Here is a 23,830-nt window from a genome sequence, read left to right on the forward strand (position 1 = left end):
GGCGCTGCATAAACTATCTTGCTATTAAAAATGCACAACTATGAAACATCCACAATGCAACCCAATTCTACAATTTCTCCTAACAAAAAATACAGCCTATCATTCACGGTTGAAAGTCGCGCGATTGAAACGTTTATGAGCTTAAACGGCATTTAGGTGACAAAAAATCAAAATTTTGATGTCACTATCATGTTCGGCATACTTTTTTTGTTATCTGTGCCAAATTTTGTCGAAAACAAATACCAATTTTGGCCTGAAACGTCATTTAGATGGCTTCCAAGTACTTAGAGAGCTTAGGTACGAAATTTAAATATGTGACGTTGCAATTGATTATTGCGGACATAGTTACGAATTAGTAAAAAGTAAAAATAGTTACCAAGATGAGATTCACACATGACTACTCCCGTGTCGGTGCTCAGAGAGGCAAAAATTTCTATTCTTGTGGGACACATTTGCGTTTTACTACAAGCTCACGAGCTTGTAACAAGCTCACGAGCTTCTAATTATAATGATGCCGTAGAAACATGATAAACAAAGTTCTCAGTGTTTCAAGTCTTACTAATAATTTCTGGTGCAAATGTTTGTTGGCAAGCGAGCACAAGCAAGATGGCTGAAGCAAACGAGGAAGCGTTTAAAGTAGACGATAAAGATAAAGATCAAATTGAGCAATCTAAAGATCAAAACGTATTCAAATCTCCATCAAAATTTTTAAAAGTCACACATCAGGTGAAAGCAGAAGCATTAAGACGTTACCAATTTCCAAAAGAAAAGGTAAGGTAGCGGTGGCGGTAAAGCTAAACCATAGCTTTAGCTAGTTTATTTTCGAAGCAAACAGCTAGGTAGCTAGTGCTTAGATGTTCTTTCTTACCAGACTGGTTAGAAAGAATATCTTGTTGTCACAAAAATACATAAAACCTGTATTTTTGTGACAATAAATTAACGTTAACTACTAGTAGTTAGCTAGTTTCACATTGCTTATTTCAATTTTTCCATGGATAAGGTGCAAACAATGACCAGAATGATCAAAACACTGAGTTATTATTTTTTAGCTAGCCATGGTGCAATACAGGATTAAGATATGTCACACAGGCTAAGCATCCCCACTCTCAAAGCGTCACCCATGATGTTTTTGTTTTGTTTTAAAATCAATTTGTGAGTGGCTCCAAACGTTGACATTAAAACACTGAGAAATGATTTTTTATCAATTTTTAGGAATTACGGATGCTAAGATGTAGATAAAAAAATAAAGAACACAACATATTAGTGATTAACAATCTTAAACACAATAAGAATATCTCCATCTATTAACTAGCTATATATATCCATTCTGAACATGCACACATCAATAACTCCTTTCACTTTTATTATCATACAATCTTTAAGCACAAACTGTTGAACTTGGATGCCTTGTTTTAATTATTTTTTTTCTAACTCAGACACATGCTTATGCTCTTAACTTTTCTGTTGTTGTTGTTGTGAACTCCTTTGGACATAAAATAATGTTACTGACGGAATTCTCGTTTTTTATATAACATCAATGATGTGTATAAATGCCTACTAATAAGCTTAGGAGATTTCAAAAAGGAGAGTGGGGAAGAGATTTTGTTCGTCTTTTATCAATTTAAGGAAATGTTTTAACTGATGCTAAGAGGAAAAGGGAGGGAAGATTCAAACCATAGCATTAAAAAGACTAAAAAATGATTTGTGTAGCACCCCTTACAGTATCGCCTGAATGTCATGTTACATATACACACATTTCACGATGTAATGAATCATGTATACATAAAAAAACTTCATGTGTCTATTGTTATCACATGTATTTTGCATGTTTCTATTGTTATATATCTATAATTGCACTTGTTAACAATAATATATGCAAAGAACTTTTGTTCAAAATTAAGACATACATGTTATTGTTTCAATTGTTACAATCACAAAATATCAACTATAATAGTCGGGAATCAGGGGCGGATACAGGATTTTTTTCTCCTTAGGCGGATTTGCGAAGCAAAGCGAAGTCCACGCGTAATTTTCTTGTAGCAAAAATTGTGCATGTTAAATCAGCTGGGGGTCTAGGGGGCACTGTTAGCCCACGAAGTTGGGTCCAGAAGCTGTAGCTTATTTACCTATTTCAGCACTACAAAATGCAGCAGGCAGGACCTTTACAGTTCCATCTTTCACATGTTATTTGAAAAAAAAAACAATCACAAAATTCAAATGAAAGCACAATAATGTTTTCAGAAAAATTAGGGCTAAAATTAGCCAGCCAGCAAAATTTCTTCTTTCTTCCACATCCACAAAAATATTTGCAAGCGCATTTTTGCAAGTTATGGGTGAATATAATAGCTTTAAGTCAGTATGCAAAATGGTAAAAACTTTCAACATTTAATCTATTTAAAATATTTAATAACATGTTAAAGGAGCCCTATAAGAAAAATAAGCAAAAAACAACAACACAAAAATGCATATGTAAATAAGCTTGATTTGTATTATTATATCATAGCAACAACAACAACATAAACAACAACAGACAAATACAATAAATTAAAAAAATGGCAAGATTATATCAAGATTTTGTGCAGGTAAAGGCCCGCACAACTTAAAATTTGGATTTTCAAGCAGCAATAGCTAATTAAAAACAAACTTACAACACAACAACCTACGAAAACGAAAGAATAAACACTGATTTAGCAGAACATTCAATCAAAAAATATTTAGCCCTATTAGCTTAAAACAAAAAAAAACTGTTTTTTTTATCGGTAACCATTTCTGGCTCACACTTTTAAAATGTTGAATTAAACTTGAAAAAACCTTGTAGCTAATATGTGATAATTACTACAAATACTTAAAATTTTTAACAATACAAAATCATTCAAGAACAGATATCATTGTTAACTACATTATTACACATTTTTGTGTCCATAGGGTTGTAGTAAGTAGATATGCTAAGTCATTTTCGCCTTGTTAGTAAAATCACAAACATTTTCCATGCCTATTGGCATGACAACTTCTTTAGTGAAAATGTGAAAAACATTGCCATATCACCCATTAAATAAAACCATGCCTTTTTCTTATTCGAATTGTATATAATTAGTACCATCTCCAGGGATTATTTCGATATGACGCTAAAGAACTTAAACCAAAATATCCTCAAGTCTTGTCAAAGTCTTTCTCTCAAAACTAGTGTTCTCTTTATTGGCCTTGTGAAATGTTGAAAAATCGTTTGGAAAGTGTCTACTGCCAGAAGATTTGAATCTACAAAAGTTAACATACAAAGTTATTATGAATTACATTTTACATTTTATTACATCACGCTAAATATATATATTCCTATTTGTGTTTTTTCTACATTTGAAGAAGTTTTTAAAGTGTAAACGTAGTATTAAAGTTGCTATCCCCCTAAAGGTTTGATTGTTAGTTAGATAAACAACTGGCGGGTAAGTAAAAGCTCAAGTATTGATTAAACAAGTTGCAATTTCTTTAATGAAATATATACAGAAGATAAGTTTAAAACTTGTTACAATACTAAAAAAGTTAGTAAGGCGACTCCAATTTAATTAGTTGTTCTACGGGCAAAGTTGATAGTATCTTACGGTTGGTCGGTTGGCGAAATAAAAATAATTTTATCCAGAATGTATGGTCAGAACAACAAAAAAATAATAAAAATAACAACGCAGGAGGGTGGTACGACAACCATTTTTTTCTATGTATTTTTGCATAATGCACGCATATTTACTACAAGTAACTCACGTGCACACACACTGCAACAACTTAACAACTGCACACCTTACAAACATGTAAAACAGAATTCCCCAATGGACAATTACACAAACAATTATAAATTAACACAATAGAATAATACAATAGAATGATGATGATGATGACAATAGAATAATACACTGTGACATCACTACATAGAAACTAATGTCCACATGGACACTTAGGGACACACTTATACAACACAATTAGCAACACAAAAATAGACTATAAAAGGGTACATACACACATAAACATATAACAAATAAATAAATAAACTGGCATGGAGGCAGTAACATGGCTCCCCTTAATAAGATACTACATAATTGATAATATAAACACAAGTTTAATAAACTCAAATCTATCGTTTAGTAAATAAAATGTATCATTCGTGAAATTGTATAATTGAATAATTACATAATCTAATAACCGGATAATCGAAACATAATTGTGATCTTGAAATATTGTCAGAACGTTGAACAAAACGCAATATTATCCAGTAATGCAGTATGTAAACCAATAATGTTATGTCGAAACAATAATAATGAAACAATTATCACAATATCGAACCATTTATGCAATCAAAATATTATAATCGCTATGGAACGGCTCCTCAATGGGGAATTGAAACTAAGGACGTTCAAGTTTTTATCCATTGGAGAACATTAACTTAGCACTTCTAATACGCCTAGTAGAATCCTGAATTGTAGAGACCACTTAATACTTTTACCAGTCGTTGCTGTAGTCACTTTCCCTAAACAGAACAATGTCATTCGGTATAAAATATTGGTGTGTCTTCTTCCATTGTATTCCTTCTTCCATCTAACCCAAAAGTCCTTAACAATATGTTAGACACATCTCCACCTCCGTCTACAGTATAAATCTTCTCGTTAAAAAACACCAGGTGGTGGCATAATGACTTTTGACTTCATTGTAAGCAGATGGTTCGGTGTCAATGGTAGAGGACTTAACAATTCTACTGTTAACGGTCTTGAATTTACCACAGATTCTTATTCGACGAGGATTGTTTTAACGACTTATCGTTGAAACTATGACCACGCTGTTTTAGTAAGACCACGCTGTTTTAGTAAAGATGACAAGATGGCATGTGCTGAACGAATCTGACTTTCTCACACGCCTCCCATATGACTCGAAGCAGGTGGATTTTTTTTCCATGTTACCCAGTCAGTTCCATTGGTCTGCAAATAGGAAGATATTTTTTCATTGCCTATCTCCTCCAACGTTTTTCGTAGTTCATTATCCTCACCAACAAAGTTGCTTCCGTTATCCAAACGAATCATACAAACTTTTCCTCTTCTGGCTATGAATCTTCTTAGAGCTTGTATCAATGAGTCAGTGTCTATAAAACAAGTACTCTCCATGTGAATTGCTCTGCATAGTACACATATAAAAAGTGCTGCATACCTATTGAAGTCCTTACATCCTTCAAGAATCTGGAAAGGTCCAAACATATCTACTGCACAAAAAATAAAAGGCTGGTAAGATATTACATTCAACACATCCCATATGAAACTTCTGATTAATGAATTTGCCTTGATAATCCAATATTCACAACTTCTAAGTTTCATACCTTTACCACAGTGGTTGATTTTTTTATGATACCAACGTATAAAAGTGTTGTAACTGATGGTCTTTCGTAAGAATGACTGGCTTTATATCCATGACGGGCTTTATATCCATGCTAAATGAAGAATTCTGAAGTCTCCAACAAGATAAGGACTTGTCAATCTTGTTAAAATGGTATAACTTATAATTTGCCTGACTAACAAGGTTAACTTTGACCCTGATTTTAACCTCTGGATCATCTTCTGATACTTGAAAATAGGAATCACTAATCACTATCTTTAATCACTCGGGTAAGATTTTCTGTTAGCTATAAATTTCATAGGAGTTAAGCCTCTGGAAGCATCATCTGCTGGATTTTCCTTTGATTGTATATGTAACACCACTGTTTCATGTGTGAGCCTTCCTTAATGGTCTTGATACTGTAGGGTTAACAAAAAAAGACAAGTTTCGCTCACACAATAGACTTGTTGAAAAAAAATTTCTGAAAGATTATTTAAACTTTTCTTGACATTGAAAAAAGATGTGATCACCTCAGTGACTTCAAGTGAACAAGTGAAAAATCTGCTTTTAAATAAATAAATATAAATTTCCTATAGAGTATACTTTACAATTAGAGACACAAACAGGTGATTAAATTTTTGCACTAAATACACTTTGGTACTACACTTGACAACACAATAGTTAAATAAATTACAGAACAAATATGGCAGACAAAACATAAAGAAAAATTTTAACAAAGAGCTGACTCAACACTCCCCAACGATGATAAAATTTGTACTTTATTTTAAACAATAACTCGAGTCATTAAGAAACTTGGAATCGGAATACTGTGCAGCTTTGTGTAGTTCCTCGTACAAATCAATTCGTCAATTCGATGAATAACAATCAAGTTTCCAACTGAGCAATGGGTTTCGCGATCAACGTTTTCATTGTTATTTCCATATTTAACAAGAACTCATCTAATTTTATCGTCTCAACCATAATCGCAACCATAATCGACTGATTTGATCATACCAAATTGATAATTCGATCTTAACATTGATTCTTGTTTTAAAAACAAAACTACTTCGCCTTCCACATTCGATCTGAACCACTTTGGATGATCCATTAATTTGGTAACCTGTAAAATTAACTAATTCTCATACCATGTATCAAATATCTTCTTATTCGTTCTCAGAATTTTATTGTAATCGTTAATTACTCTCATACTTTTAATCAGACTTCGTTCGTTATTTTGACCTAATCTTAAACAATTGGATGTTATCAGATCCATGGGTTTAAAACTGGATTTGTTGTTTCCAAGAGCCAAAGGTAGGTTGTTAATACTGTTTGCGATGGACAATGCTATTATTCCCATTGAATAATCGACAATCTTAAATTATATAAATTCTTTTCAAGTGAAACTTATATTTACGAATCTTACGCTCGACTTTACCATGAATGCTATGAGCATCAACAGGGCATACTTTAAATTCGACTGCCTCGTTTTGATGAAGTTGATATTTAATGTTGACAAATCCAATCGCATTGATTCGCAACCTTTCACTAACTGACTGACTTTATCTGGAAGGAGTACTTTTGGATAACCGACTTCACAGGCAAATCTTGTGAAGGCTTGTAGAAATGCAGAAGTGTTGTAATCTTCCTTCACCTTGATATTAACCGTTGATGTTGTTGTACAGCGAAAAACTGTCAACCATATTTTGACAGTGGTTCTTCGATGATGCATCGTATGAAATAAATGGACCTGAAAGATCAAGCTACACAGGTGCATTAGTTAGATTATGTTTTGATACAGGTCCCATTACCATTTCCAATGTTCTTTTCTCCAAGTACCTGCATCTTGCTCAAGCAGCTTACACCTCTTTTACCAATGATCTTCCTTCAATGATGTAAATCTGCTTTAATACATATCTCCATGTTATTTCGACCCCTGAATGACGTACAGTTTTGTCATACAAGTGAATATCGTTCACAACACTGTATGCTATCGGTGAATGTCGATCAAACTCTGAGACACAAAATGTCGTTGATGACAGGTCCTTCATAACTTTTGTTGCTTCTCCAACAATCGTAATTTCATCTGTCGGAAGAATCCTTCTAGAGTATAGGAGAATTCCATCCTTTTTGTGACTGATTTTTTCGTATTGATTTGACTTTAGGAATTGTTTAATTTTCATTGTGGCCTTCTTGTGGAAATAGTTTTCTGCGTCTTTTATCTCCACATCTGACAGCACCACGATATTTTTGATTTTTGATTATTGATTTGATGAAATCTTGTTTAAATTTTTTATACAACAATTTGTATAAATCTGAAAACAATTGGGAGGATTCTTACCATTTCTTTCCAGTGATGTCTGTTGGGATCGATAAGGTATTTCGAAAATTGATATCTGTGAGATATTTCTTTTGTGATGGTAGAATCAAGAGCTAGGTATGTGGTTTGTGGTTCTGATTCCTAATTTGGTGGAGTTTCACGTTTAATCAATTGAAGATCTTGGTTATTTAGAACAATTTCCTTAGCATCCATCATTGTATTTGCTACAAAAAAATGAAATTGTCTTGATTCATTCTCGTGTCTGTTAGTTCTGTCTACGATCCACTTGGCTTTGCTTCACCAGATTAGAACTATCAGCAGCAGTTGTATCAGTGAGAGTGGCAAATATGGGCGGACAGTCAGGTAGAACTACCTGACTGTCCGACCAAAAGTACTTCTCATTAATTTTAATTTCTAACTACTCTTTTAGCATATTTGCCATTCTCACTGATACAACTGCTGCTGATAATTCTAATCTGGTGAAGCAAAGCCAAGTGGATCGTAGACAGAACTAACAGACACGAGAATGACAAAAGAATTAATGGTGTATCCTTGAGCGTGATTATATAAATGAATTCATTGTTTTCTATGCATTACTCTACACCCAAGACTCTTTCCATTGGTAACGTGCAAATGGATAGGTCTAAATTCATTAATTCTTTAGCCTTCTTAGCATCAAGTATTTTTTGAAGAGCTTCTCTTGAATTAGAAAACAATTTGGTAAGTCGAAATCCACCAGCTGCACACATACTATCAACATTTGTTAGCAGCTTTAATGTAGTGATGACATCAAGACAGGACTTTAACATATCATCCACAAAAAAATTCTTTCTTAATGTTTCTGCCGCGTTAATGCTATATTCACCCTCGGAATCGGTAGCAGTTTTAATTAGAACAACCTGGTGATGCCCAAACAAAGGAACTGTCATTCTAAATTATTTCAAAGAAAGCGATAGGTTTCCATTAGGCCACCATAGATATCCCAAAAAGTTCTAATGATTAACAGGAACTTTCACTTGATAAAACATGGCTGCATTATCTTTAATGATTGCTATTTTCTTCTGTCAAATTTCTTGTCAGAACACTAGTTAATTGATTTTTCAGGTCAAGACCCTAATAATTCATAATGATAAGTTGCACTACAATCAAACACCACTCGAAGTTTGTTAGGATCCCTTAGGGCGATAAACACTATGATGTGAAAGATACCATATATGACCTGGAGTGTCATCCTTGTTCGATTCATCTACTTCCACAGCATACCCTATGGCAGCTCTACCAAACCACATGTTGTAGACAATTTCAAATTTTTACTTGATACGATTGGTCCGGCAACACACCATCCCAGCCCTGTCTGATAAGCATAGGTTTATTATTTTTAGTGCTTATAGGCTCCAACGCTGCTGGACAATTACCTTCTATTAATAAACCAATAGATATGTTTTTCATCATCTTTCGGAAGGTGATCAAGTATGCCATCTAGGTAACCCCACCTTTTAACTTTCCTCGGAGTTGGCACATCTCGGAGTCTACAGGAAGCTCTCTACTACTATAAGTACGAGGTAGGCTTACTAATTAAATTTTACCATGCACTGATGAAACTGCAAGAATTTGAACAAACAGACATTTCTCATTCTTCTCTCCATGGATAGTTTTCAAAAATATTAATGTTTTGGTTCGTTCTAGATTTAGTTCATTTAATAAATCTTCTCTTATAAATGTACCCTGACTGCCTGTCTAATAATGCAAATGTTTTAACTGATTTTCCAGGCCTTGATTGATGCCATAAATTGACAGGAATGACGAAAAGACTGATAACTTCTGCATTGGCTCCTGTTAACCAGAAATCAAGTGTGGTTATAAGGTTGTCTTGTTCTGTGTCATTGCTTCCACCTTCGTTGTTATCCCTATTTTCATATTTTTTCTCGATCCTTCTTTTGTATCCATGGAGACCAGTTGGATTTGTTTTTTAACATGTCTTGCATTTACTACTATTCTTGCATGTCTTAGCTGAATGGCTTGTACTTGTTTTTTCGTAGAAACAGAAGCATAGACGTTTCTGAAACAACAGCCTTCTTCTTGCATCTAATGATAGACTCAACTAATCTCTACAATCATCAAAATCATCGAAATCATTTTTACCACAGCAAGGACAAACAATCACGTTTCTTCAATTAAAACAAGTAGCAAACAATTTCTGCCTGTGTTTTACTTTATCATAAAGTAATTTTGGTGATTGAACTGACATTGCTTCTCGAGAGTACAAAGGGTCATTCGCCAAAGTTGTTTCTTTGTCAATTAAACTAATGAATTCCTGTAATCCAACTTCTCTTCCTTTCTCTTTGATATCAATCACTTGACGGTTCCATCTATCCTGCAAATAAACTGGTAATTTACCGTTACCGAGCTATTACCAGTGGTACATCTATATGATAATATTGCAGATTCAAACCTGGTGAGAAAGAAATAAAACCTAAAACTTTCTGGTTCATTTGGTTTTAGTTTTGGCCAATTTGAAAGCTGCTTTTGATATTCACTCGATACCTGATTTTTGTCACCATATCTTTAGTCTAACAACCGTTTTGCCCTAAAATAACCTTCTTCCGCTGGAAGGTATAGACAACCTTTCACTAACTCCTTCGGTTTACCTTACCTAAATTGGGTTAAACATCCTCCTGAGTTGCCTATCTTTGTTCAACTGATTCAATGATAGTGATCATATAAGACTTTTAATCTAAAAACGTTTCCACTGAATAAATCAAGATCAACTTTAGGTGCTTGTATGTGCTTCAACATGTCAGACAGCAATCTTAATCCACTTCCATTGCATCCACTTTTCTAGAAACATGGACCTTTCTTTCTTCTACGTCGTTCGTATGAACATAATTAATTTTTTCTTTGCTCATATTCTCTATGATAAAGGATCTAACGGACTGATCCAAAGACTGATTTGGCTTGTTCAAACTCAATATTTTCTTTTGTAGCAGCCTGTATCTCACCTTCCTTTTGCTTCTCTAGAAATTCTGCCTTAATTTGTAATTCTGCAAGCCTCACTTTTTCTCTAATAGCAGTTTCTCTAACTGAGCTGGTTGTGTTACCACATCTCTTGCTTCTACATGATCTTTGTGAATTACTAAAAAATTTGTTGTCAAAGCCTTTACTTTCACTCAGCAATTCTCTACTGCTCCTCTGGCACTCCTAACAATATTTGACACCTAGCATGCGTCTTAGCATATTATCCTCAGCTATTGATTGAGTAGAAATTAAAATTATTTATATTTTTCTTTATAGCAATTTGCTGCTGAAGAAGCAAATTTAAAGCAACAAAGGGACCAACCTTGTGCCCTTTCATCAGAAATTACTGATCTTGAGGTGAGACATTTTTGCATAAATATCAAATCCTTAGCAAAGAGTGAGAATTGTACTATTAAAGATATTTTTTAGTTTGTCTGCTCGGTGTGCATATTTAGTCTTGTATTGCATATTTATAACATGCAGATATATGGAGCTAAACACAGTTTAGCTCATGTTAATTGCAGTTTCCAGTTCGGGTGATAGCTGGTTGGGTGAACTACAATACAAAAACACTTTATTGAGCTTCAAAATTGGTGCATGATGTTTTGTTTACCCACATTGGGTACAGTCTCAATTAACCAGGCCAATGAGCCTAGCCTCTGTTACCAATGGCCTATGAATTAAGAATTTCACATCACATTGGCCTCTGACCTAAGCTGACAACGTCTTCAAAAAACAACGAAAGATTTCAATATCCGTTTAACTATAGTTATAGCTGTAGCTAGCTCCACGTTTTCCAGAAGCATCTATATTGTCTATCACTGCCACATATAGTACATCATCAACTCTATAAACTCTTTGGGTTCAATAACATAATGACATCTAATAAGTAAGAAAAGCGTTTTGTTTAAAAAATATGCTGCCGCAGTGGGACCTTATCTGCGCACGTTAAAAGATTGGGTGCAACTTGGCAAGGAATCCCTTGTTCTAATTTTGAACTCATACAACATGCATGTGAAGGGTTTAACCATGTCTCTGCTCGCTCAAGCTCTATTTGACAAATTTCAGCGCGAAGCAAACCCCTTTTCATCAGTCGATGATGAGAAAAGTCCCATGAGTTTCCTCAACCAGTCTCATGCAAGTTTTCATTCTGGGGCAGATGGTCCAAGCCGCCATGCTGGACAAGAGAATAGGAAGCGCGGCGTAGCCACTGTGGAGGAGAGTGACATTCCCAATACGACCCCCAGAAACCCAAACGTACACGTGTGGATGCGGACTTTTCGAACTTTTCCCACAACATGAAAGTTTTTTTGCGAAAAGAGCTGCAAAATTTAGTCAGCACCAAAAACTTTGTTCCGTCTCAGGGGCAAGGCCAGCTGCCTCGTCCTCTCCATTTTGACTTTTCGGCCACCGGTTCACTCTTGCCGCATACTATCCATAATGTCGGGTCTAGCGATGTTGACTTCCAGCAGGCCAACGTCGTTCGCACCGAGGCTCTGCAGCATGACCCTACTGTTCTGGATCCTATTTCTAGTGTTTGTCTGCCGCCAATTCCCAAACGGTTTTTGGACAAAATTAAGTTGCATGAGTACGTGAATTTTGATGCTCTTTTGCCTCCATCTCCACACTCTTCTGTGTTGTGTACTTCTCTTCTCATGGACGATCTGAGGGAGTTCGATCTGAATATCCAAAATGTGGACTGTGCCCCCAAGGTGTCCTTATCCCAAAAAATGGCAGGGAAGGGTAAGGTTAAGGATTTTAATTCTTGGGTTTTTGCCTGGACAATCTATATGAGGTGCATGGTTTGGTTTTACCCTCATCTTGTCCAACAAATGTTAGCCTACCAAACCTTCATTAGCCAGTTTGCCTCCCAGTACGCTTTTGCGTCTGTATACACATACAACCAACTTTACCGGTTGCAGCTGGCAAATAATCATTCCCATAGGTGGGATGTTGTTGACGATGCACTGTTTAATATGCACCTTAGAGGCCCCCCCCCTCAGTGTTGTCGCAGAAGGTTTCCCCTGTGGGACCTCCAAGATGTTTTTCTCGTAATGGCGCCGCACATTTTGCTTCACATTGCCCACATAGGTTTGGGTCACAGTCATTGTCCCCACAGTTTCGGAATGCGACTCCCAGAGCCTGGTCGCCCACACATGGGAACCCATGCATTCGCTTTAATCGAGGGCTCCCTTGTTGATGCCCCTGCACCTTTGTCCACAGATGTCAAAACTGTTCCAAAGAACACCCAGCTACGAAGTGTCCATCCCGGCCCTCTAAGTTTGGTTCCAGATAGGTTTTTTGCTATCACATCTTTGGTCATAACACCCAGTAAAGTTCACGTTTTAAGTCACTAGGTGCTTGTGTGTGCTTCAACATGTCAGACAGCAATCTTAATCCACTTCCATTGCCATCTACTTTTCTAGAAACATGGACCTTTCTTTCTTCTACGTCGTTCATATGAACATAATCAATTTTTTCTTTGCTCATATTCTCTATGATAAAGGATCTAATGGACTGATCCAAAGACTGATTTGGCTTGTTCAAACTCAATATTTTCTTTTGTAGCAGCCTGTATCTCAACTTCCTTTTGCTTCTCTAGAAATTCTGCCTTAATTTGTAATTCTGCAAGCCTCACTTTTTCTCTAATAGCAGTTTCTCTAACTGAGCTGGTTGTGTTACCAGAACTCTTGCTTCTACATGATCTTTGTGAATTACTACAAAATTTGTTGTAAAAGCCTTTACTTTCACTCGGCAATTCTCTACATCTTGTTTTAATCCTGAAGACATCTTTATCCAACGTATCGACTAAAGTATCATCTTGCTCCTCTGGCACTCCTAACAATATTTGACACCTAGCATGCCTCTTAGCATATTAGCATATATAATTATTTATATTTTTCTTTATAGCAATTTGCTGCTGAAGAAGCAAATTTAAAGCAACAAAGGGACCATCCTCGTGCCCTTTCATCAGAAATTACTGATCTTGAGGTGAGACATTTTTGCATAAGTATCAAATCCTTAGCAAAGAGTGAGAATAGTACTATTAAAGATGTTTTTTAGTTTGTCTTCTCGGTGTGCATATTTAGTCTTGTATTGCATATTTATAACATGCAGATATGGTAAAACTAATAAGCCAGAGTGGCTTGATTTTTGAATGTTTTTATTGTCTTTTTGTAAAAACAAGAATTTCTTATGCTGTTTTATTAGAAACTTACTGTTTTATTTTGATCAAAATTAGCTTGTAAAAGTGTTCACTTGATTAGAAAGGGAATGGTCGAGGAAAGCAATTTTTAATGATGTCAGCAATAACCTCTATACGAAAAATTTTGTTAGAAGTTCTAAGAAAAATAGACTGGAAAATTTTAAATGTCTAGTGTTCTTTGTGAAAAAAGAGACCATGAGCAACAATTGTGAAGCTATACTACACTTATCATGACGAAATAAAACAAAACTTGTGAAAAGAATTATTAGTTATCCAAATGAATCATACAAAGTTGTCCACTTCTGGCTATGAATTTTCTTAGAGCTTGTATCAATGAGTCAGTGTCTATAGAACAAGTACTCTCCATGTGAATTGCTCTGCATAGTACACATGTAAAAAGTGCTGCATACCTATTGAAGTCCTTACATCCTTCAAGAATCAGGAAAGGTCCAAACATATCTACTGCACAAAAAATAAAAGGCTGGTAAGATATTACATTCAACACATCCCTTATGATACTTCTGATTAATGAATTTGCCTTGATAATCCAATATTCACAACTTCTAAGTTTCATACCTCTACCACAGTGGTTGATTTTTTTATGATACCAACGTATAAAAGTGTTGTAACTGATGGTCTTTCGTAAGAATGACTGGCTTTATATCCATGACTGGCTTTATATCCATGCTAAATGAAGAATTCTGCAGTCTCCAACAAGATAAGGACTTGTCAATCTTGTTAAAATGGTATAACTTATAATTTGCCTGACTAACAAGGTTAACTTTGACCCTGATTTTAACCTCTGGATCATCTTCTGATACTTGAAAATAGGAATCACTAATCACTATCTTTAAACACTCGGATTAGATTTTCTGTTAGCTATAAATTTCATAGGAGTTAAGCCTCTGGAAGCATCATCTGCTGGATTTTCCTTTGATTGTATATGTAACACCACTGTTTCGTGTGTGAGCCTTCCCTTAATGGTCTTGATACTGTAGGGTTAACCAAAAAAAGACAAGTTTTGCTCACACTCTTGATGCTTGTAACGACATGTTTAAACTACAATATATAAGAAAAATGTATGTAGTGAATATTCAAAAGAATAGCTAAGGAAATATAACAAATATTATAAACTATATAATGCTTACGAGCTTGCCAAGTGTGAGAGCTTTGAAAATAAATTTGATTAGAATTTAAATAGACTTGTTGAAAAAAAATTGAATTTCTGAAAGATTATTTAAACTTTTCTTGACATTGAAAAAAGATGTGATCACCTCAGTGACTTCAAGTGAACAAGTGAAAAATCTGCTTTTAAATAATTAAATATAAATTCCCTATAAAGTATACTTTACAATTAGAGACACAAACAGGTGATTAAATTTTTGCACTAAATACACTTTGGTACTACACTTGACAACACAATAGTTAAATAAATTACAGAACAAATATGGCAGACAAAACATAAAGATAAATTTTAACATAGAACTGACTCAACACTCCCCAACGATGATAAAATTTGTACTTTATTTTGAACAGTAACTCGAGTCATTAAGAAACTTGGAATCGGAATACTGTGCAGCTTTGTGTAGTTCCTCATACAAATCAATTCGTCAATTAGATGAATAACAATCAAGTTTCTAACTGAGCGATGGGTTTCGCGATCAACGTTTTCATTGTTATTTCCATATTTAACAAGAACTCATCTAATTTTATCGTCTCAACCATAATCGACTGATTTGATCATACCAAATTGATAATTCGATCTTAACATTGATTCTTGTTTTAAAAATAAAACTACGTCGCCTTCTTGAACATCCACATCCGATCTGAACCACTTCGGATGATCCATTAATTTGGGAACATGTGAAATTAACCAATCCTCATACCATGTATCGAATATCTTCTTATTCGTTCTCAGAATTTTATCGTAATCGTTAACTACTCTCATACTTTCAATCAGACTTCGTTCGTTATTTTGACCGATTAGGGTTTACAAGATCCATGGCTTCAAAATTGGATTTGTTGTTTCCAAGAGCCAAAGGTAGGTTGTTTGTACTGTTTGCGATGGACAATGCTATTGTTTCCCATTGAATAATCGACAATCTTGAATTATATAAATTCTTCTCAAGTGAAACTTTTATTTGACGAATCTTACGCTCGACTTTACCATGCATGCTATGAGCATCAACAGGACATACTTTAAATTCGACTGCCTCGTTTTGATGAAGTAGATATTTAATGTTGACAAAATCAAATTGCATTGATTCGCAACCTTTCACTAACTGACTGACTTTATCTGGAAGGAGTACTTTTGGATAACCGACTTCACAGGCAAATCTTGTGAAGGCTTGTAGAAATGCAGAAGTGCTGTAATCTTCCATCACCTTGATATTAACCGTTGATGCTGTTGTACAGCGAAAAACTATCAACCATATTTTGACAGGGGTTCTTCGATGATGCATCGTATGAAAGAAATGGACCTGAAAGATCAAGCTGCCTAATATAAAACACAGGTGCAATAGTTAGATTGTGTTTTGATACAGGTCCCATTACCATTTCTCCAAGTACCTGCATCTTCCGCAAGCAGCTTTCACCTGTTTTACCAATGATCTTCCTTCAATGATGTAAATCTGGTTTAATACATACCTCCATGTTTATTCGACCCCTGAATGACGTACAGTTTTGTCATACAGGTGAATATCGTTCACAACACTGTATGCTATCGGTGAATGTCGATCATACTCTGGGACACAAAATATCGTTGATGACAGGTCCTTCATAACTTTTGTTGCTTGTCCAACAATCGCAATTTCATCCGTCGGAAGAATCCTTTCAGAGTAAAGGAGAATTCCATCCTTTTTGTGATTTTTTCGTATACGTAACAATGGCGAGGATTCTTACCACTTTTTCCCAGCGATGTCTGTTGGGATTGATAAGCCATTTCGAAAATTGATATCTGTCAGGTATTTCTTTTGTGATGGTAGAATCAAGAGCTAGGTATGTGGTCTGTGGTTCTAGTTCCTATTTTGGTTATTTAGAACAATTTTCTTAGCATCCATCATTGGATTTGCCACAAAACATGAAATCGTTTTGATTCATTTCTAAAGTACCCCAAAACTACATGACTGTCCGCCCAAAAGTACTCCTCATTAATTTTAATTTCTAACTACTTTTTTAGCATATTTGCCACTCTCACTAATACAACTGCTGCTGATAATTCTAATCTGGTGAAACAAAGCCAAGTGGATCGTAGACAGAACTAACAGACACGAGAATGACAAAAGAATTAATGGTGTATCCTTAAGCGTGATTATACAAATGAATTCATTGTTTTCTATGCACTACTCTACACCCAAGACTCTTTCCATTGGTAACGTGTAAATTGATAGGTCTAAATTCATTAATTCTTTAGCCTTCTTAGCATCAAGTATTTTTTGCTGAGCTTCTCTTGAATTAGAAAACAATTTGGTAAGTCGAAATCCACCAGCTGCACACACGCTATCAACATTCGTTAGCAGCTTTAATGTAGTGATGACATCAAGACAGGACTTTAACATATCATCCACATAAAAATTCTTTCTTAATGTTTCTGCCGCGTTAATGCTATATTCACCCTGGTGATGGCCAAACAAATGAACTGTCATTCTAAATTATTTCAAAGAAAGCGATAGGTTTCCATTAGGCCACCATAGATATCCCAAAAAGTTCTAATGCTTAACAGGAACTTTCACTTGATAAAACATGGCTGCATTATCTCCAATGATTGCTATTTTCTCCTGTCAAATTTCTTGTCAGAACACCAGTTAATTGATTTGTCATGCCAAGACCCTAATGATTCATTATGATAAGTTGCACTACAATCAAACACCACTCGAAGTTTGTTTGGATCTCTTAGGGCGATAAAAACTATGATGTGGAAGATACAATATATGACCTGGAGTTTCATCCTTCCGATTCATCTACTTCCACAGCATACCCGCTGTCAATCTGATTGGTCATGACGTGCACATAATGTGCATGCATAATTTTGTTTCTCTCCAGCTTCTTCTTTAAATGCATGCTTCTTTGAACAGCTTGTTGTTTTGCATTATAATGTTTTCATCAGAAAATGGTAAAGGTTTTTGATATCCCATTTTATCAAGAAACTTTCTTTCTGACTCCGAGAAGGCATTGCTTAGCTGAGAATAAGATTTATTCAAAATCATGATATTATATTATATTTACTTTCTTGTTTTAATCCTGAAGACATCTTTATCCAACGTATCGACTAAAGTATCATCTTGCTGGCACTCCTAACAATATTTGACACCTAGCACGCGTCTTAAGCAATATAAGGAACTGTTCATCTAATTCTCTTAAGCCACTTTCAACTTTAACTCTCTCCTTATTTTCCATGAATCTCTCTAACACCCAACTGATTTCTCTTTTTCTACCTCTTTTAGTCATTTTTTATCTCTGTTTAAATGACTAATGTATGACATAGCACGTTGAGCTAAATTTGATACTAGCAAATTACGATAAATGTTTTTTAATTGAAGTTTTGACCAATGTATTTGCCATTAAACAGATTTTCAAAATTTACGCTCTCTGTTATTTAGGAAATTGTCCTCAGCTATTGATTGAGTAGTGATTATATTTTTCTTTATAGCAATTTGCTGCCGAAGAAGCAAATTTAAAGCAACAAAGGAACCATCCTAGTACCCTTTCATCAGAAATTACTGATCTTGAGGTGAGACATTTATGCATAAATATCGAATCCTTAGCAGAGTGTGAAAATAGTACTATTAAAAATATTTTTTTAGTTTGTCTGCTCGGTGTGCATATTTAGTCTTGTATTGTATATTTATAACATGCAGATATATGGAGCTAAACACAATTTAGCTCATGTTAATTGCAGTTTCCAGTTGGGTTGCTAGCTGGTTGGGTGAACTAAAATACAAATGCACTTTATTGAGCTTCAAAATTGGTGCATGATGTTTTGTTTACCCACATTGGGTACAGTCTCAATTAACCAGGCCAATGAGCCTAGCCTCTGTTACCAATGGCCTATGAATTAAGAATTTCACATCACATTGGCCTCTGACCTAAGCTGACAACATTGTATTAAAAAACCCCGAAAGATTTCAATATCCGTTTAACTATAGTTATAGCTATAGCTAGCTCCACGTTTTCCAAAAGCATCTATATTGTCTATCACTGCCACATATAGTACATCATCAACTCTATAAACTCTTTGGCTTCAATAACATAATGGCATCTAATAGCGGTAAGAAAAGCGTTTTTTTTGAAAAACATGCTGCCGTTGTGGGACCTCATCTGCGCACTTTAAAAGATTGGGTACAACTTGGCAAGGAATCCCTTGTTCTAATTTTGAACTCATACAACATGATTGTGAAGGGTTTAACCATGTCTCAGCTCCCCCAAGCTCTATTTGACAAATTTCGGCACGAAGCAAACCCCTTTTCATCAGTCGATGATGAGACAAGTCCCATGAGTTTCCTCGACCAGTCTCATGCAAGTTTTCATTCTGGGGCAGATGGTCCCAGCCGCCATGTTGGACAACAGAAGAAGCGCGGCGTAGCTACTGTGGAGGATAGTGATGTTCACCAAGACGACCCCGAGGAACCCAAACCTACACGTGTGGATGCGGACTTTCAAACTTTTCCCACGACATGAAAGTTTTTTTGCGAAAAGAGCTGCAAAATTTAGTCAGCACCAAAAACTTTGTTCCGTCTCAAGGGCAAGGCCAGCTGCCTCGTCCTCCTCATTTTGACTTTTCGGCCACTGGTTCACTCTTGCCGCATACTATCCATAATGGCGGGTCTAGCGATGTTGACTTCCAGCAGGTCAACGTCGTTCGCACCGAGGCTCTGCAGCATGACCCTACTGTTCTGGATCCTATTTCTAGTGTTTGTCTGCCGCCAATTCCCAAACGGTTTTTGGACAAAATTAAGTTGCGTGAGTACGTGAATTTTGATGCTCTTTTGCCTCCATCTCCACACTCTTCTGTGTTGTGTACTTCTCTTCCCATCTGGGGGAGTTCGATCTGAATATCCAAAATGTGGACCGTGCCCCCAAGGTGTCCTTATCCCAAAAAATGGCAGGGAAGGGTAAGGTTAAGGATTTTAATTCTTGGGTTTCTGCCTGGACAATCTATATGAGGTGCATGGTTTGGCTTTACCCTCATCTTGTCCAACAAATGTTAGCCTACCAAACCTTCATTAGCCAGTTTGCCTCCCAGTACGCTTTTGCGTCTGTATACACATACGACCAACTTCACCGGTTGCAGCTGGCAAATAATCATTCCCATAGGTGGGATGTTGTTGACGATGCACTGTTTAATATGCACCTTAGAGGCCCCCCCTCAGTGTTGTCGCAGAAGGTTTCCCCTGTGGGACCTCCAAGATATTTTTCTTGTAATGGCGCCGCACATTTTGCTTCACATTGCCCACATAGGTTTGGGTCGCAGTCATTGTCCCCACAGTTTCGGAATGCCACTCCCAGAGCCTGGTCACCCGCACATGGGAACCCATGCATTCGCTTTAATCGAGGGCTCCCTTGTCGATACCCCTGCACCTTTGTCCACAGATGTCAAAACTGTTCCAAAGAACACCCAGCTACGCAGTGTCCATCCCGGCCCTCTAAGTTTGGTTCCAGATAGGTTTTTTCCTATCACATCTTTGGTCATAACACCCATTAAAGTTCACGTTTTAAGTCACTAGGTGCTTGTGTGTGCTTCAACATGTCAGACAGCAATCTTAATCCACTTCCATTGCCATCCATTTTTCTAGAAGCATGGACCTTTCTTTCTTCTACGTCGTTCATATGAACATAATCAATTTTTTCTTTGCTCATATTCTCTATGATAAAGGATCTAATGGACTGATCCAAAGACTGATTTGGCTTGTTCAAACTCAATATTTTTTTTTGTAGCAGCCTGTATCTCAACTTCCTTTTGTTTCTCTAGAAATTCTGCCTTAATTTGTAATTCTGCAAGCCTCACTTTTTCTCTAATAGCAGTTTCTCTAACTGAGCTGGTTGTGTTACCAGATCTCTTGCTTCTACATGATCTTTGTGAATTACTACAAAATTTGTTGTAAAAACCTTTACTTTCACTCGGCAATTCTCTACATCTTGTTTTAATCCTGAAGACATCCTTATCCAACGTATCGACTAAAGTATCATCTTGCTGCTCTGGCACTCCTAACAATATTTGACACTTAGCACGCGTCTTAAGCAATTTAAGGAACTGGTCATCTAATTCTCTTAAGCCACTTTCAACTTTAACTGTCTCCTTATTTTCCATGAATCTCTCTAACACCCAACTGATTTCTCTTTTTCTACCTCTTTTAGTCATTTTTTATCTCTGTTTAAATGACTAATGTATGACATAGCACGTTGAGCTAAATTTGATACTAGCAAATTACGATAAATGTTTTTTAATTGAAGTTTTGACCAATGTATTTGCCATTAAACAGATTTTCAAAATTTACGCTCTCTGTTATTTAGGAAATTGTCCTCAGCTATTGATTGAGTAGTGATTATATTTTTCTTTATAGCAATTTGCTGCCGAAGAAGCAAATTTAAAGCAACAAAGGAACCATCCTAGTACCCTTTCATCAGAAATTACTGATCTTGAGGTGAGACATTTATGCATAAATATCGAATCCTTAGCAGAGTGTGAAAATAGTACTATTAAAAATATTTTTTTAGTTTGTCTGCTCAGTGTGCATATTTAGTCTTGTATTACATATTTATAACATGCAGAAATTCTAAAACTAATAAGCCAGAGTGGCTTGATTTTTGATTGTTTTTATTGTCCTTTTGTAAAAGCAAGAATTTCTTATGTTGTCTTATTAGAAACTTACTGTTTTATTTTGATCAATCTAGTGGATTAGCTTACGAAAGTGTTCACTTGATTAGAAAGCGAATGGTTAAGAAAAGAAATTTTTAATGATGTCAGCAATAACCTCCATACAAAAAATTTTGTTAGAAGTCCCCAATCACAACGAAGTTAAGAAAAATGGACTGGAAAATTTTAAATGTCTAGTGTTCTTTGTGAAAAAAGAGACCATGAACAACAATTGCGAAGCTATACTTCACTTATCATGACGAAATAAAACAAAACTTGTGAAAAAATTGTTAAAGGGGTATTTTAACTTCGCAGTAGGCTAAAACATTTTTTTTATAAAATATAATTTAGAACACAGCAAAATTTTTGTTTTTTAGGAAATATCTGTTAAGCAGATTGTGTTAAGTTAAGTTTTCGCAGAATGAAAATCACCCCTGACTGAAATGTTCTTAACTTTTTCATCAAACAAGTTTAAGATAAATACACAGAAAGTATGAAAATATGAGGAAAAAAAACAACTTGAAATTCGAAAATTAACAATGACTAAAATAAATAACAAATGCATACAAACTGTTCTTTACAGAACTTAAACATCGTTCAGTTGTTTAAATCTTCTTCAACCTTCTTGAATAGACATAGATTATTAGAAAATTGATAAAAAAACGAGTGTCATTTTGGCAAAAATTTTGTGTCAATCAATTCACTTTTATAATATCTATGCATTGATAAAATCTGAATGCACGTCTCTTAAAAGGTCTAAAATTACTAAAATTGTTGGTAAAAATTTGTTTCTACATGCACTAATATTATCAATGAAAACAACATCTTTTTCCTTGGGATCACTATGTTTTTTTTGTTTTTTTGGACGTCTATAATCTCTACTTTATTATTGTACCCCTGAAGAGGGGTATAAAAAACATGCTGTGAATTTGTATCTCTATTCTGACAATTTCACACGAATTTATTTAACATCAGAACATTCAATTAAAAATCACTCAGCAAATTACCTGATCTTGAATATTAAGGGTTAATATTAGGGATTTACAATATGCTGGGTGACAATTCCAGTTTGGCATCCTCATCACATATATCCTTATCCTTTTTTTTCAGTTGGGTGTAATGCTCTAAAGAAAATTTAATTGTAATTTCTAAAGTTTCTTAACATCACATCAAAAATTATTTTTGTTTTAAGTTTCACCTTGGCTATGTGTTTTCTTTTAATAGATACCAAAGTCTAAGCAAGATGATGTAAGAAATGTGGATATTGTGTTAGATAGTTCCGTCATTGAAGATGAAAAACCAGAAAGCTCGTTTGAGGAATCTGTTACCAGTACTACCCATCCAGAAATAAATTTATCAACAGAATCACATATAGCTCAGTCATGGTCTCTTGGATCTCCTCAACAATTTAAAGATGCCAATTCAGCCCTTCTTGATAGCAGCAGTAGTGACGGTGGTAGTGATAAACAAAGTAAGGATGTTCATTCCCATCTTGATGACAAGCCAGTAGCAACCTTTGTAACCAATTCCGAGGAAAAAGCTGTTTTAAATGATAGCTCTACTGAGCTCACTCACACTGAAGGAGTTATCAGTGATGTTGAAAACACAAAAACTTATACAGCAGAAGAACATACAGGATCAATCACTGCTGAGGAAAAATTAGTACATTCTGCAAATCTTTTAAAATCTATAGGAAATAAGAATGATAAAAGTTTTGATAATGCAACTGAGGGTTATGCAGCAGAGGAAAAAATCTACCAAGATATTGGGACAGGTAGTAATATGGATGAAGAAAAGAATACCATTTGCGGTCCAACTTCTATTAATGTAGATGGCAAAGATAGCGTTGATTCTAATGTTAATATGGAATTGGCTGCTCAAAATGATGGTATTGTAATAGACAAGGAAAAAGGTCAACATGTATCAGCTGATGTGAGCAACAATAATAACAAAAAAGATCAAAAGAGTGCTAACGATGATGCAAACATTTCAGAAAAAGAAATATTTAATGAATGTGGTACAGAAAATTCACCTCAAGATAAACTAGGTTTTAAACAAAGTGAAACAGATGAAGCGGAACAAGAAGGTATAAATTAAT

The 23,830-nt window shown here is 35.3% G+C and overlaps 1 protein-coding gene across 5 annotated transcripts in view; it reads left to right on the top strand.

The window, feature by feature from the left end:
- The first annotated feature begins 363 nt into the window (after positions 1-363).
- The window catches only part of LOC130635866 (cilia- and flagella-associated protein 44-like), a 50,537-nt gene continuing 27,070 nt past the window's right edge, over positions 364-23,830 (top strand). The window contains exons 1-6 of one of the 5 annotated variants that reach the window (XM_057445375.1): positions 364-771; positions 10,952-11,032; positions 13,586-13,666; positions 18,529-18,609; positions 21,440-21,520; positions 22,957-23,818. In XM_057445375.1, the coding sequence (XP_057301358.1) occupies positions 607-771; positions 10,952-11,032; positions 13,586-13,666; positions 18,529-18,609; positions 21,440-21,520; positions 22,957-23,818 (1,351 nt within the window). In that variant the 5' untranslated portion in view covers positions 364-606. The remainder of the gene's footprint in view (positions 772-10,951; positions 11,033-13,585; positions 13,667-18,528; positions 18,610-21,439; positions 21,521-22,956; positions 23,819-23,830) is intronic. The other 4 variants (XM_057445377.1, XM_057445376.1, XM_057445378.1 and 1 more) reach the window with 4 other exon arrangements.

Source organism: Hydractinia symbiolongicarpus, chromosome 3 (genome assembly GCF_029227915.1).
Source record: "Hydractinia symbiolongicarpus strain clone_291-10 chromosome 3, HSymV2.1, whole genome shotgun sequence".
Taxonomy (NCBI): domain Eukaryota; kingdom Metazoa; phylum Cnidaria; class Hydrozoa; order Anthoathecata; family Hydractiniidae; genus Hydractinia; species Hydractinia symbiolongicarpus.